The sequence below is a fragment of the Notothenia rossii genome (genome assembly GCF_949606895.1).
Source record: "Notothenia rossii genome assembly, chromosome: 7".
Lineage (NCBI taxonomy): Eukaryota > Metazoa > Chordata > Actinopteri > Perciformes > Nototheniidae > Notothenia > Notothenia rossii.
The window spans coordinates 73,208,895-73,226,269 of NC_136905.1; the positions used below are offsets into that span (position 1 = coordinate 73,208,895).

Sequence of the window (17,375 nt, forward strand, 5' to 3'; positions counted from 1 at the left end):
CCAAGAGATCAGCTAAACATGTTTTACATTTCTGAGCAGTACAAAAGTTTGACAGAAGAGATAAGCCTTTAATAAGGCTTCTTAGGGGAGTCTTGGCAGGAGGGACAAGACTGAAATCCTCTTTTTTTTTTAAAGCTTTGCGGAATAAAGACAAAGGAGGATGGAATTGTTCACATGAAACAGCTTTGTTACCCTCCCACCAGCATCTGCCCATCAACTGACTTCATTCTTCAACTTGACATCATCCTTCCTCACAGACAAGGAGGAGAGGAGGAGAAGAGGTGGGGAAGCAAACAAAACAGACAAGAGGAAGAGGAGGAAGAGCAGGGAGGAGGTGGGCAGCACAGTTTCCCTCTCATAAGGCTGAGGAGGAGAAAGTGATGGCAGCTAGAACTTGGCCAATAGTGAGATGAAATTTGAGGAGGAGACGCTGGACCGCTGCAGGGTACGACATCCATCGAGAGCCCTTAAATTGGACTGCCTGGAAGACGACACCGCCCTCTCTGGACCCTGTCCCCCCCCACAGCCCGAGGATGAGAGGGGTCGACTTTCACCTTAGTTGCCAGGGATGTCTGTGCACTATGGAAAGGCGTCCCCCTCCAGCATGTCCAATGCTATGTTATTCCTGATGCTTTGCAAGGTAGGTCCTTAAAGCCTCACCACACACCCAGAGCTTTTTATTTTTTTTGTAATCTCATTTTCATGTGCAGCTGTAAACTGTCAACAAATACTTGATGAATATTTTACCATTTTTAAATGTCATGACAGTGTGTAGCTATGAATGTATTATGCTTCATGATATATTCTTGATCAATGTGGGACATTTATGGGCTCAGTTGTCTTTGTATGAATCATTGATTAAAGCTGCAGAGATGCTGCCTTACAATTAAACCATGTTTTTTTTTTCCTGTGCTACTTGATAATATAAGCTGTGACCATGAAACACATACACATGGTCCTTTGGGAGTTGCTTGTGATTCATGTTGTAAACAAGTTTAAATGCTTCTCATCCAATTTCAATTCCTGTTCCGTCTATTAAAGCTGTGCATGTCTGAACTTTTCTGTGGGGTCTTTTCGATCAATAAAAAAGATCTCAAATATAATACTTGTCCCATCCAAAACAGACATGTCACTTTTCCAGGATAAATTATCACAGGTTAATCGGAAATGGGTCACACTCACTATTGACAGTATCTCATCAGTTTTTCTTCTTGTCCTCTTCCCCTTTTTCATATGCGCAAATACATATTTCTGTATAAGATCCTCCTGAATGTGTGTCTGTGTCAGCATGTGGTGGGCGTCAACGTGTGTGTGTGTGTGTGTGTTTTGCATACACACTCGGGAGGGAGCTGTTTGGTTTAATTCCATTTTATAACAATGCCAAAAGCTAAATCTGCCTGTCAGAGTCTGTTAGCATCTGGAGTCGTTTGACATGCTCAGGATTATTCAAGTGGCAAAAGGTTTTACTCTCCACTGATCTGATCTGAGGATGTTAGCCTTTATTAGGTGTAGCAGGAGTGTCTGGATTTGTTGTCCCAGGTACAGTATGGCATCGCCCGCTTCTCCTTCTCCCTCTCTCACGCTGTCTGTCTGCTTTTTTTTTATACAAATATGCTTCTGGCTGTTGCTGTACAAGTGGAGATCTAGGTGTGAGCCCTCCTTGTGAGAGAAAAAACTCTCAAGGAGATGCTTTTCGTAATGAAATGTATTACATTTGAATCATGAATAGCCCTGATGGCCACATAGCTGCTCCGATTACTCACAGGGGCAAAAGTTAAGACGTAGAAGTGTTGGGATCGATGGAAATGAGCTCTTGAGTGACAACAGGGATCAATAATGAGATAACTAAATCCTAGCCTAGAATAGCACACAGTCAAATGACTAATCATCAATAAGAGGTGGAGAAGTGGAGACAGTGTACTGTATCTTGTCTGGATATGCCATGCCATGGCATATTTCATATTTCAAAACAGACCCAGGGAATCATTATGGTATGATTATGGCACATCGCAGGATTCCAGCACTGGCTGCCACTTGACACTGAGCGCTTTTTGTTGAACACTGGAGACGAGGGAGGCGTCCAGTTTTCTGCTTGGTGAACAGTTGTACTCTGTGGAAATCTTTTTTTGGCAGATCCTGGACCCTCCTTCACTACTATTACTCCCCTTGGTGGAAGAAGTACTCAAATCCTTTGCTTAAGTCAAAGTGTACATGTATGTTACCCTACTTCATAACAAGTACAATTCCTTCAGTAAAAATCTCACTCAGAAGTGTTATCAGTTAAATGTAGTTATAGTACCAAAGTAAAAGCAGTATCTCTTTCTATAGTGAAATTCCCCCATCACCGATATTTGATTATTTATGACATTAGATCGTTAATACGGATGCCTCCATTGGTTAACAGCATTTTACAGCTGCTCAACATGAAGCTAAATTTAGCTGCTTTTTATGCAGTTAGATAGTTTAGTCCTAAATTGCAAACCATTTAGATAAATCAGTGGTTGTGAGGTGGGTCTCTGAAACGCGACAAAATGCAATTTTTAGTAAGAGGATCAAAACCAGAGACACATTTTGTACTGCTATTATTTTAGTTTTATGCAAAATCTTCACTTGAAAAGCAACTTCTAAATATAAAGTAGCTGTCAGGTAATTGTCGGTAAGTAAAAAGGACAGTATTTGCTTTTAAATTGAAATATATTAGTAAAATGGATATAAAATGGAAACATTCAAACACTAAAGTACAAGTACCTAATCTGGATACTCAGTTACTTCCCCCTGCTGCTCCTCTTCGACCTCATCCATCTCCCTCAACATCCTCAGGCACATTTCTCCCCCCTTGTTATTTTATTTTTTTGCTGAGCGCTTGTTTATAACAGCAGCGAGCAGGCGTCTTCACGCATGAGGGCACATCCAGCGCGCCGCACAAAGATCTCCATTCATGTCGAGGGAAGCCCTGTTTACAGTGCTCCCTAGGAGAGGCAATCAAAGCCCATTGTTACAGATCAGAGGAGGAGGCGCACTTTAACACAGGAACAGAACCTGATGGGGTTTTTATGTGCGTCAAAAGCACAATACATGCCGGTGATTTGACACTGCCATCATTCACCATCATCATGTAGGATGCTAGCTTTACAGTGAGGGCAATCGGTTCCATGCTCCTAACCTTATATAAACAGGCCTGAACAAAAGAGGCATTTGACTTTTACTATGAAATAAACGTTTAAGTCCAACACAAGAGCTCGATGGTGGTCCTTTACAAACTTGAATTTTCTATGATTCCTAACTAAGTGTGACTTAGGAAGTGCATCACTTGCGATTGCGTGATGTTACATTTATTAAAATCAGCTCAGTTAGTTATTTACTTTTTCTGCCAAGAGCATTTTTTCACTGCCAAACTGCCCAAGAACACGAGCCATTAGTCAAAGAAAAAGGGGAATGAGAAATCCACGGTGACATGAAAACACTTCACATTGGAGCTCCTTCAAGAGGTTACATACATTTCAATTATTACGAAGGACGGCCTGCAAATGAGGCTTTATGATGTGGGTTCTGCAAAGGTTAATTACTGTAAACAACTGTGTGAAGTTAGATTAATTGCCATGAACAAATACATATTTGGGAGGGTCATTTTATTTACCTGGAATTTATTATAATAGGACTGGACAACACTTTTCACATTTTCTGATGCATGATCTCTCCTCAGGTGTGCTAAGAAATGCATATGCCAAGGCAAATAAATGGTGAATATAATTTGACCAGGTGGTTCTGCTCCAGCTGATATCCCATGAAGTGAAAGTATTATAAGCTGGCCTCACCTTGTTCATCATATAACAGATCAATTCATCGCTCTCATAAAGTACAACAGCCAGGAAGGTATTTTTTGTACCAAGGTAGTACATGTTTTTGTAAACTTTTCCTGGAAGAAAGAAGAAATGTGTGTTGATCAAAACATTTTACTGAAGGGAACAGCTCCCGGTTAAAGGTTTATTTTGAGTCTGAATTAGCTTACATGCCTTACTGTTGCTATCCAGCTTATAAAACCCATTGACCCGCAAAAGGAGCGCTTTACTCCTGAGAGGTGTTTGGATGCCAAGCTGCTGCACCTGCAGGCTGAAAACACACAGCTACTACTCCACCACGGGCTAGACCAATCAACGCACGCACGCACGCACGCACGCACGCACGCACGCACGCACGCACGCACGCACGCACGCACGCACGCACGCACGCACACACACACACACACACACACACACACACACACACACACACACACACACACACACACACACACACACACACACACCTCCACACTCAGAACTTGTATCGGATCACAGTTGAAGAAGTAACACAGCTGAAAAGTCAGAGTCTGGTAGTGCAAAAGTTTCCGCTGTCTTTTCTCACTGACTGGGAATCAAGGAGCTGCCAAGGATGTGTATCTGATGTGCAAAATGTCAATCAACAGGAGTGTCAAGCACACAGTTTTCTTAGTTGCAAACATTCATTCTGGTAAAGGAGGTTTATTAAATTGCTTAAAAACAAGTGTTACCACAAAGTGTACATGATATAATTTGATGTGAAGTAAAAATCTTGTGTATACTTCATACTATCTAACATGGTCATCATACCTGAAAAATAGAAGGTACTGTGTATTTTAATATATTGTTGAATTAATATTAAAGGTAAAGCTGTGAGATTTGTAACTGTTTGTTATTTGAAGTTGAACCTTACTGGACATTTTAAATAAATGTCAAAGTGTCAACATTACTGATTGTAATAGGAAAAGTAATTGGAAAAATTATACTGCTCTTCTGATTTATTCAACGACTCAAATGTTTTTCATATTTCAGTTTTCCCTTTGTAGTGAAACTCTCAAACAACTTAGATGTAATGTTTTGTATTTTTATATAGTTAAATAGATCAACCAGTCATGATTATTGCAATCCATAACTTGGATTGTAAAATAGACAAAATTCATGGCCTTATCAATTAACCTCACTTTTCTCTAGTGTGCTGCATGAAAACCAGATTAAAGCTGGCATAATGCACACATTCATTATGAAGCCTATGATCAGACACTATGAATGCATTTTAAACGGATTATATATAAAGCGTTGCATCTCTTTAACCCTGTGACCGCAAATTGATTTAAATGATCCAGCAGTCAGATTCTTCATTTAACTTTAATGACACAATTCAAGCTGTTCAACACCAGATTGTAAATCTCGTGTGTTCACTGACTTCCTTTTTACCACACTTCAAACTCGGGAGATGACTATATTTTATTGAAGGAATGGAGAATGTCTATTACTTCTGATGGAAAATCTTATCCACATCTTTAAATAATACATAGCTTTACAGAGGCTAATAGGGTACTTTGTGCACACAGCTCACAATTACAATCTGTTTGTTTGTGTGTGTGTGTGTGTGTGTGTGTGTGTGTGTGTGTGTGTGTGTGTGTGTGTGTCCAATATTCTGTTCGTAGGTTGGACATATTAGATGGAAGTTTTCTTTACATTTGTACAAGTAGCAGCATTTTTACAACACATTCACTTTTATATATTCACAAAACAAAAAAGGCTTTGTCTAAACTTAGCAAACTTTAAATTCCACACACTACAAAGTTTTCTACATATTTTTCGTAAACTACAGGATAAAATAGTTTTTAAAACAGATGTGGTTTTGAGATAATAATGCATTTACTGTAAGTAAACACTACAAATACACTAATCTGGTTTCAAGGCGGATTTCAATCTATTCTATTTAATTTCACATAATTTTCTTAAAACACACATGATCAAAGCTGAAAAAAATACCACTTTGTTAATTACCTTTTAATTATTTAACTGTGTTCCCAGCCATGTCACCGATACATTTTTTTTTTTTTATTGCCATTATCGCTGTCCTCCATACACTGTGCAGGCAATCTTAAAAGAACAAATGAGCCGGTTGCAGTATTTTAACACGCTGGTTGCTTCTCCCTTTTCTTTCTTATCTGCTCATTCCAGATTGATCCAGAAGTGCTGACTTTTCCAGGGAAAATGGTAAACACTCTTCACAGAGATGAGGAAAAGGGAATCCAAGACAAGGAAAGTAAGGAGGAGAGCATCTTGGCCATGTTGGGCATCATTGGGACCATACTCAACTTGGTAGTGATCATCTTTGTCTACATCTACACCACCTTGTAGGTCTCGACTCTTGTTTTATTTAGAGCTCCTCTGTGCCATTGGATCAACAGTATGTTGACTCATATGGAGATGAAGATGGGCGGAGCGAGGAAGAGGCCGAACTTCCCCAGTGGTGAGCTGGATCTAAGACTATGTGATCGCCATATGGCATCCATCCTGCATCACTTCTTCAAACAACTAAGACTATGGGAAACTGGTTCATTCCTCCCTTCTTTATATGTAGAATTATACAGAATACCTAGTGACATTTGACTTGTACATACATGCATGGTGGCAAGAGACGCTCAGAAGATGCAGCTCTTCCCAACACATGGACACGAAAGACTGCATCCATGATCAACATGTGTAGAGAAGGTAAACAGGTATATTTATGAATTTTTTCAAAGATTTGTTTTTATTAAATTGAAATAATTACTTCAGAAAATTGTTATGCAGCTTGATCAAATGTTTGTTTTTTACTCTTTTTCTCACTGTAAGTTGAAATGAATTCGGCATGGCGTTTAATTTCACTGAAGATTATATCGACTGCAAATGTGTAACATTCAAACAATACTAATTTGTGTTAAATGCATTTTATTTTCATTGTCTTTAAATGGCATGAGGACACTTTAAAGTGCTGAAATGGGTGCATTTGACATTGCACTTGAAATTAAATAGTGAAAGATCAGACATATTGGTATAAAGTGGCTGGAATATCATTTATTATTCAAGTTTTGAATGCATCACTTCAAGATCATAAACACTGAGATATGATGCCATCCATTTGTGAGAAAAGCATTTTAACATTTATCAAAGTCTCTCTAGAGGCTGGGGAGCATCCTCTCAGGAGAACTGAGGACAAATATGTTTTACTTGCATACATATTTATAAAGGATCACACATGAATAACATATTCCACTTAAGTGTACATATCATTTAGGGTGGTCCGATTTTTCAGCCATGAACGAAGTTGAAGCATCACTGAATTAAAACGTAGACTTGTGTATAATGACTGTATGCCTTAACACATGAGGAAATTGCTATTTCCATGATGTATTAAATGATCAGGTTATTACTACTTTGTGAACGTTTTCACTTATTGTATATATGTATATTTTAATGTCATTGTTTTTACTGATGAAAGGTAATTCATTGGGTTATTGTAAAAAAGCAAGTTGATTTCGTCTTAAACAACATGCTAAACCTTTTCTTAAACCATGGATTTATGACTTTTTGAAATGTGTTGTATGACTAATTTCCAGACTTGGGTGTAATTTCAGACAGGTGTGTGTTTTGCCACACTTGACAATACTGTGAATGTGTGAAGACTTTCTAGAGTAACTTTCGGTATTTTCCTCTTGATTGACTGACACTGTGTAGTTTGCCCTTAATATTTTACGCTTAATCTCCTTGGGACAATAATCTAAATCTGACTATGGATTGGAAATAAGACAATTTTTTTATACTTAAGGGTAAAAGATAAGCAGAAAGTGTGACAAATATAATTTCCGTATTCATAGTTTTATCAGAATCTGGTCCAGCTTGTTTCACAAATTAAATCAGGTCCCGTCATGTGAGTTTGAACAGATCTTTTCACCCCCTCGTTCAGTCTTTATGCTAAGCAAATCTAACTCTTAGTGAGGAAGCAAGCTTAAGAAGTTAAGCTCTGAGAGATGAGAAAGGCCTATAAATAATTATGTACAGTTGTTAAGAATGTAAGGCTATATAAAACACTTCTTTATGTATAAAATATTAAGTTTGTGTTTGTCAGTCGACAACCTCGTGATTTCAGAAAGTGCCTGAGATCAAAGTGTCTCAACTATATCAGTCAGGAGGTGGAGGAAATGCAAATACAAACCAGAAAGAGATATTTATTAAGTCCATCTTAATAAAACGTTATCCTGATCTTGTCCTCTGTATTGACAATGGGACTGGCTCAGTGACTAAATTCTTAGGTGAGGTGCTCCTACTTCTTTAACAGAAAAGGAAAGTTTGGTAAGCACATGAACAGGTCTTACGAATGTATTCATATTTACTGTAAATGTTGATTATTCCTGTTATCCTTATTGTTTATTTATCTTTCCCAAAGCTATGTAATCTGTACTTCTTCTTATGTTTAATTTATGCCTATGTTTATTATATTTCAATTTATCAAATAGTCTCTTGTGGGTGAAAAATGGAAGTTTTTCAGCCTGTGGTTTGGTTAAAAAACATTAAATTAATACATCTTGAAACTGATAACTTTGGGATTGTTTGTCTTGTTTTATAAGGATGGAGATCAATGTTAATATACTATAACACAACTCCATCATCTGTGCACATCCGCTACACTGATTAAATGCCACATACATCCATTTTGAAGGATTCTTTCAGCATTATGAATGCTGAGATAAAAGCGTTTAGCGCAAGCGGCAGCACTTCGCAAAAAAAATGAAAAGCTATATTCTCCCGCATCTGACAGCTGTGTGAGATTACAACAGAGTCTTAAAGAAGAAAAACCTTATAGAGTCTACAGCGTTGCATCCTGTGAGACAGATTTCTCTCTCTCGCTGCAAATCGAACTGAAAGATGGAGAAAGGCGAACGGAGCACAGAGCTAGCAGGACAAAGACACGGAAACCAAATCGCCCAACAAATATATTTTATTCCATCTCCTTGTGCTTTCAGTCATATATGTGTCAGGATAATTTCCCACTCCATTAAGAGTGCTATGTGAGTGGTAACATGCTAGAATAATCCTGTTTGAGGCAGAAAATAAGACTAAAAAGAGCTTGTCTTTTCCTTTAAAAATATAATAGATTAGGCAACAAACCAAGACAAAAATACAGCATTGTTCGTGCAACCACAGCTGCTTAAATTCACAAATGCCCAGAAGCCTGCTTTAAGCTATTGTTTCACCTGAATCCATCCAGCACAGCCTTGAAAAATCATTCCCTCTTTTGAGGCTGAAAGATGCGGGGTGAACAATGTGCAGGAGATTGTGATGCATCGCAGATGGATGATTCAAGCGAGCAGATTGTCCGTGCAGACGTTCCATCTCTATCTAGCTGAGCTGACATCGTTTTGATGGTTTCACAGAAAAGCTGTGCGGGCGATTAATCCATCTACAGCACAAGCCACACCGAATCAACAAGACATACTCATGGTTGGCAACGTCAGGCTGCTTCTGTTGTGATTCAAATGCAATTCAACCTGTGGCACCAGCAACACATTCAAATGTAATGCATTTCCAGCGGGATTCAAACTCACTGGCTCTTTTTTTGCAATAATCTTATCAACAAAATACAGATTATTTCATAACAAACAACACCCTTCAAGCATGATCACACCCAATGTGAACATAATTCAACTCGACTGGGAAAAGGGTCAAATGCATAATCTGTTTTTGGCAATAGCAAGTTTCGCTGTAATGCAATCAGAACAATGTGTTCAGATTACAAATTTAAAGGAATATTTGATAGCATTTGTTTTATTTTGAAACTCTGCAGAAAATGTATTGCTTACAAAAATGTATTGAATGATGGGAAAAGGTAATGTGTTTTCCGTAATGGAGTTTAACACCATATAAGCTAAATTGAGAATTGATCCAGAATATGTAAATGTAAAGTGTTAAAGCAAAGAAACAATACAGAAACAAAGTAAAAACCAAATTAGTAGAATCATAATTAAGTTAGACTGCTCATTGAGCAGTACAATCATTTCCTAAAATGCACTGAAAAAGCATTGTGCTGCTTTTTTATATCATTTTAACACATTTCAAAATGTGGGTAAAGTAAATACAATGGTGATGGTAAATATTGTCTAACTATACTAAGCACAGTGTACCTTGCACTCTGGGCCCAATATTGTCAGCTTGTTTGAAAGGTTTCTATTCTTTGAGATAACTATGAACAATGAGATGTATCAAGCAGTGAAAACGTATTTAAGTTTCTGGTCAGTTGCACAGAATCTTTTTTCCTCAATGGACCATGATATGTTGTTTTTCTCGACTGGAAAAACTCACCGCCTTGCTCTTAATATCACTGTCACTGTTGTTTTCTTTTCTTAGACACATATAGGCCCAACAGCTGAATGCTCACAATTGCACATTCTCTTGGGTTGTCAAAGGCATTCTGGGACATGTAGGACAACACTAACTGAAGCTGAAGCAGGTAAAGAAGAAGGGGAAATATCATGAATAGAAAATAATGCACCCTCTGAAGTATAATGAAGAGGAAATGAAAAGTGTGTATATCTGGGGCATGTAGGTGGAGATCTTGGTTTATTCTGACAATTCCTCTGACACTTTGAGAATAAAGACAAGTAGATTGGATCAGGGTCATGCCAATTTCAAATAACCTTCTGTGCTCTCAGTCAGAGGTGAAGTTCAAAAGTTTGAAACAAAGCAACACTTCTTCTCCCTAACCAGGTCACAGTTCACTCCGAATTGTGTCGATGTCGTGACTTCCCTGAATCCAAAGTCCTCCCCTCAATTAGGGATCTGAGAGGATTTCCAAAACAGAGGTGTCCTTTATAGATTTCCTGTCACAGAGGCTGCACATATCCAGCTGCCTTTCTTCACATTTGTTCATGCAGAGAAATAAATCCAGTAATCAAATTCTGGGAACGGGCTTGAAAGCCATGACAAATCCTGATATAAATGTAAAACTTGAGAAAGGAAAGTGTCAAAGTGTCAGGTTTAGCTTGACTGTTTAGATTACAAACCTTCCCGGGTTTTTTTGCATGGGGAAATGTTTTCAGTCATGGTGGAGATCAACCTATCGGCCAAAATAGCTTAAAATCTAAAATGTGTGGGCTCCTCACAAGAGATGTTATTGTGCTAGTGAGATGTTGAGGATTAGCACGGTACCTTGAAGGATTTTAGCAAGGTGGTAGTGGGGGTCTTCTGTTGAGAAGAGTTATTATGTTGTTGGCACTTCAATTTGAGTAGTGCAATATCAATACCGCCTTTTAACTATTTTTCTGAAACCACTCTGCTCTGATTGGTCAACCTTAGAGTTGTCCTGCTTTAGTGTTCTCATACGGACGCAAGAGCCACAGCCACTTAACAAAAAGCTAAACTCCACTCAAAATGAAGAAAAATAGTTATCGTTGTAGTTGAGAAACTTTACTGGTAACTCCTTCATCATTACATGAAGTGAAAACTGAAACAATATATACAGAATGCAAAACGATTTGAGTTTTGTGTTGTCTGTTCAAACACCCTTACTTACATTATAAATATAACATTATCTTTTTCATAATTTCTTAAAATATAAAATAAGCCTTCATATATGAAATAAGACATGTTAACAATTAATTGTAATTACTTACAACTTTGATTGATCAGTCTTTCCATGCAGATGCAAACGGATCCTCCTGAGTTTCTAGAATTTTCTGACAGCATGACAGGAAGTGTTGCATTCAAATAACTTTATGAACATTGTCAAAGAAACAAACGTAACAGATCACATGAATGTCAGGTTTGGGGAAAATAGAACCCAAGTGCAGTTTAAAGGACAAAAAAGGCAAGGTAACAAAAAGCGAGCTTTATTCCAAAAAAAGCCGATGACAAAAGGAAACAAGATGCCAATTAACATTAACAAAACTGGGGAGCACGACAGACAGGAACAAACTTACAGGCGGGAACAGGCAGGAGACATGGACTGGCAAAGACGAGCATAGGGAACAAGGACATGAAGAAACAAGGTAGCATGGACATGGAAAGACGACGAACCGACATGGAGCACAGGGGAAGACAAGACTAAATACACAGAAGGGTAATCACAGGACAAGACACAGCTGGGCAGGGGAGGCAGAAACACAAGGGCAACAGGTGAACACAATCCGGCTGACAGCCCGGGGGCACGGCAGAGGACCAGGAAGGGGCGAAGGCCGCAGCGGGCGAACTCAGGGGGCGAAGGCAGCGGCCGGGCTCAAGGGCGAAAGCCGCTGGGAAACTCAGGACGCCGGGCACAAGGTCGGGCAAGAAGGCGGCGACTTGAGAAGGGACTAGAGTAGGGATTAGAGAAGGGACTAGAGAAGGGACTTGAGAAGGAACTAGAGAAGGGACTAGAGAGGGGATTAGAGAAGGGACTTGAGAAGGGATTAGAGAAGGGACTAGAGAAGGGACTTGAGAAGGGACTAGAGAAGGGACTATAGAGGGGATTAGAGAAGGGACTTGAGAAAGGACTTGAGAAGGGACTAGAGAGGGGATTAGAGAAGGGACTTGAGAAGGGACTTGAGAAGGGACTAGAGAAGGGACTATAGAGGGGATTAGAGAAGGGACTAGAGAAGGGACTTGAGAAGGGACTAGAGAAGGGACTAGAGAGGGGATTAGAGAAGGGACTTGAGAAGGGACTAGAGAACGGACTAGAGAAGGGACTAGAGAAGGGACTAGAGAAGGGACTTGAGAAGGGACTTGAGAAGGGACTTGAGAAGGGACTTGAGAGGACCGGACCGCCAACAGGAGACGGGGAGCTGGAGTTGGTCGGCACCCTAACAGGACACGGGGAACTGGCGTAAGCCGGGGAGCCAGTACTGGAGCTGAAACTGGAGCCAGAAACATGGCAGCAGGGGCCGGAAATGGGGCCGGAAACATGGCTGCTGGGGCACGGGCTGGAATCCTGGCCTTGCGTCTCCTAGAGACCTTTTGGAGACTCCGTGGACCTCCTAAGGCCAGGCCGGATCCCAGGAAGGGGTTCGAGGCTTGAGACAGGCACTCAGGGCCGTTTGTAAAAACCTTGAGCCACTCGGGCAACAAGCTCCAGAGCCAGGGCTTGTTGGCCACCTCCATGCGTGCCTCCTTCAGGGCGGCCTCCTTGGCCACTCTGTAAAAAATATACTCTTCAGGGGAAAAAACAGCTGCGTCCATACTGGTCTGTTCGTACTGTCAGGTTTGGGGAAAATAGAACCCAAGTACAGTTTAAAGGACTAAAAAAGGTAAGGTAGCAAAAAGCGAGCTTTATTAAAAAAAAAAGCCGATGACAAAAGAAAACAAGATACATTGACTAGCAAAGACGAGCATAGGCGAGGCAGGGAACAAGGACATGAAGAGACAAGGTAGCATGGGCATGGAAAGACGACGAACAGACATGGAGCACAGGGGAAGACTAAATACACAGAAGGGTAATCACAGGACAAGACACAGCTGGGCAGGGGAGGCAGAAACACAAGGGCAACATGTGAACACAATCAGACACACCAGGGAAACTAACGACAGGAAGACAAACAAAGGAAGTAGGATCAGACAAGACACAAGGAGGAAAACATTTAAAAATAAAAAGTGGAAAATGAAAACATAAATCCAAAACCATGACACTGAAAGGTGCTGCAAAGCAGTATGTTAACCTTACAAATTCTATTAATATTTTTTAAACACCACAGCCGCCTCTAAGCCTATCACATACGTGTTGGAGTGCTAGCCAACAGACGAGCGAGTGTTACATAGTGATGTCACTTAGGCCTAAGTAAAGAAATGTGTCCAATGGCGGCATGTCAGGCAGGGGGGGGGGAATGTGTGGGAGAGAAACTCCCTCCGAAGGGAACTTTGGGATGTTAGCCTTTGCAGACCATTTACATGCACAAAAGCATATATAACACACTGGCTACAGGAAAGGGAAAACCCCGGAAAGTATAACAGAGCCTCTTTAAGAACATGCCTCCACCCTCTTTAGCACTGTTGTTAGCAATGAATCAGTTGAGTGAGTTCAGTTAAAATATTAAGAGTTAAAGATTTTTTTAGAGGAATACAGCAAGAAAAAACAGCAGAATTTGTCCTCTTAAATGTTGATAACCAATGCTATGGGCTTGTTGAAAAGGGATCCAAGCAAAACAAACAGTAGCGCACAACAGAATTTGAAAGAGCTTCTCTCAGCAAAGAGAGCTTTTCTTAGCATAGCCGGCTCGGAGATGTCCGCTGCCATCGATAAAAACTCCCACCAAAAGGCCTGAGGCTTTGATCATTTTCAAAGATTGAAGTATCATTTTAGTTTATATTTCCTTACATAAAAAAGAAAGAAGAACATACATTTCAGTCCAACGTGGCTGAGAGCAATTGATCTGTCTGCCACCTTTGCACCGTTTGAAAAAACCTAGGAGCTCAAACCTGACCAGCAGAAAGTAATGAGAAAAAAGTCATTAGTTTCCCCCTCACTATGCAGGAACCAAACTGTTCGCGTATCATTACGCTTGTATTAAGATCATAAAACACATGAAAACAACACACCTACACATCCATCCCCTTTTTTCCTAACACACACTCATACACACACAGACTCCCATACAGCTTTATTAGCAGTCGACTAGACAAGGAAGAGAAAGTCATTAGAGGGATAAGATGCTTCAAAGCAGTTTGTCTTGCATTTAGGACGCAAGCCAAGGATCCTCACGACACAGCAAACCCGCTTTGTAGCCATCATTACCTTAGAAAGTGGGTCATCGTTATCACCACGGTGAACAGAATGTAAAACTTTATGAGCCTCTGTTTGGTAAGACAATACACTTTTGGATGTTCATAAGCATTTAGAAAGTGCAGATGTGGGTATTTCAATGACATTAAATGCTCATTAAATACCAAAACGTACTGTATGAACATTAAGAGTAGGGGAACCGTTTTGGCGTTAAATAAGTAAACAGTTAAGAAAAGAAGTTTGTTCAAGATTAACTGACCTCAGTTTTAATACATTCTGCTTCATTAAGTTAAAAGAGGCACTATTAAAAACCCTAACAAAACTGTTTACATACATTTCAGTAAAGCTGTTTGACCACAAATGATGGGCTGACTATGATTGATTAAGTTAATATTTATTTAGGGTGTGGTGTTACAGAACGGCATGATTAAGTAGCTCTCTCGTAAACTGTCAGAAAACGTTTGCTTCTGTTAAAAAAAATCCAGTCTGATCTCTCTAAGTATTGTGTTAGCCGACTGGAACGTCTTACAGTAAGTAGGAAGATTTTCACTTGTGGTTTGGAGACCATCCTGCGTTTCAGCTTAGTGTGATAAAAGTTTTGGGTTTACAGGATATACAAAATATGTCATTGTTTATAAGATAAATATCCATTGCAACTGATATAAATAAGATCTGACTTTCGAGTCATGCCATGAAATGATTTTACAGTGAAAAAACATATTTCTGTATTTTAACTTTGGGGTAAAAATAGAGAAGGCCTGTAAAAGGACAGATCACAGCAAGTGGGTGTTTTAATGGTCAGAGGAGAAGGAAACGTAGAGGGTGGGACAGATGTGGTGTCTCAAGCTGAGACTGGAAGACTCAGCTCCCAGTATCCGTCACTGTTGTCTAAACAAAGACTGCTGAGCTGCTCGATAGAGTCCAGACCCTGTGGCTTCTGCAAAACTGACTATTATGGAAAATGTCTGTTTATAAGCACAGTTTGGACGAAAAGCTACTGATTTAAAAAAAACTTCCATTGCTTTTTTGGGGGATTTGAACTCTGTAAAGATTGCTGGTCAGGAAGTACAAGATATTTGATCTGGTGTGAAATCAGTGCTCGCTAACTACTTAGACTCTAGTGGATAAGATCAGCAGAATAGCTTTAGCTCTTGCTGTACTTCTGACTTTGAGTCTGATTTGTACCCAGAGGAGAGGGATGGATGAGTCCCAGGCCAAATGATTAAGGCAGGGTAGAGACAAGGTTTAAGCAGAAAAAAGCCTCCAACCATACACACGTCGTATTCAAGGGCTGAAAGACCCCAGTGCACTTCAATCATTCCAGCTGTTGAGGTGGCACACACGCCGTGCAGCTGCTGAACGTACATTCACTCATTCCTGCTGTTTCAAGCACATCCCTGGTATATTCACGAAGCACATCATGTTTGTATGGTTTTTCCATGTGCAATGTGTTCATCTAAAGTCATACTTTATAATCAAGCAACCTTTCTTAAAAGGGTTTCTATGTAATTAGTTAACTGTGTTTAGAAATTAATTTGATCTATAGATCACCAACAAGAACTGATCTTGAAGCTTTCAGCTACTTACCCCATTGGTAGAAAATGTTTAAGAGTTTAAGTGACTTATTTTTCAACTTACATTGGTTATGCAGTATAATGGTTTAATAAAAATGAATTTGAGTGACAAAATAGGCATAATTGAGTTAAAAAAAGTCCAGACTTTAGTGCGGATCAAAATGACTCAGACTGATGTAAGCCTTATTTGAAGAGCGAGCAACACTCCTACAACAAAGGGATACATTACATAAGAAACTGAATTGTCTGTTGACGTGTACATATCAGAGTCAGTACAGTGAGCATCAGCACTGAATATGTCAAAAATAAACTCAAAAGGGTTTGACTTGAAGTTTATACACAGGATTGTTCATGGCAGCAAGAAAGACCATATTCTCACTAAAGAAAGACACAGAGCTTCTTGCACACCAGCCACAGTTAAGGTCAACAAGCAACATGGAAAAGCTTACACTTTGAAGTTAGTTTTGAGCCTAAACACTGGATGAAACTGTAAAAACAACAAAAACAGACATCACCATGCTTTGAAACTATAAAACAACACTATATTGACGAGTGACAACATAATTATCATCAGGTCTCAGGAGTCCCCTTATCATGTGTTTGAGCAGCAGCAGTAGTCAGGTCCAACTCTGGCACACAGTCATATTTGAATGGGGTCACAATCACCACAGTCGCTGTGTGCTTGTTGGACTCGAGCACCTTCCTCTGCCAAGCTGAAACACAGAGCCACTGCTGCTTGGTTTGACATTAAGCAGTGCTGTAAGGACAGGCGTAGGATACAGAGGCAGACATAACAAGTATGCAGATGACTGCCAAGAAAAAAGAGGGGATGTCTTTATTTGAGCCGCCAGAGTAATTTCATTGCTCCAATAACAAGTCTGTTTAAAAAAGGATGAGAAGAGTGAAGAAACACACTGCCCTCTGCTGATGGATACTGAGAGGGGGAGCCAGTCTGTATTTAAAAATATTCGGAATAATTCATGACAGATATTAGATGCTGTTTTAATTGAAAGTGTTTTATTTATTCAGTGCCTTCAATACATTAATTTAGGATTTATCAATATACAGATTAACCAATGCAATGGTTAATGATCAACAAAATGAACACAGTGCAGAACAATATATAATACGTTACGATAGTACACACAAACAAAATTCTCTCAAATTAAACAAAAAAATTGTTTTTAGATTCAGTTCGTGTCCAATTTAAATATGCTACAACTTAATGATATTTGCTCCATACCC

At 39.6% G+C, this 17,375-nt stretch overlaps 1 protein-coding gene across 1 annotated transcript; it reads left to right on the forward strand.

Annotated features, from left to right (window-relative positions):
• Nucleotides 1-343: 343 nt before the first annotated feature.
• On the forward strand, nucleotides 344-6,253 carry tunar (TCL1 upstream neural differentiation-associated RNA). Its single transcript, XM_079694538.1, has 2 exons — nucleotides 344-640; nucleotides 6,009-6,253. The coding sequence occupies exons 1-2, from the start codon at nucleotides 569-571 to the stop codon at nucleotides 6,186-6,188; spliced, it is 252 nt and encodes an 83-aa protein (XP_079550664.1). The 5' UTR covers nucleotides 344-568; the 3' UTR covers nucleotides 6,189-6,253.
• The last annotated feature ends 11,122 nt before the right edge of the window (nucleotides 6,254-17,375 follow it).

Coding starts and splice junctions, on each gene's coding strand:
- tunar (XM_079694538.1), top strand. CDS start 569: ATGTCTGTGCACTATGGAAAGGCGTCCCCCTCCAGCATGTCCAATGCT. Junction 641..6,008: donor TATTCCTGATGCTTTGCAAG/GTAGGTCCTTAA, acceptor TGCTCATTCCAG/ATTGATCCAGAAGTGCTGAC.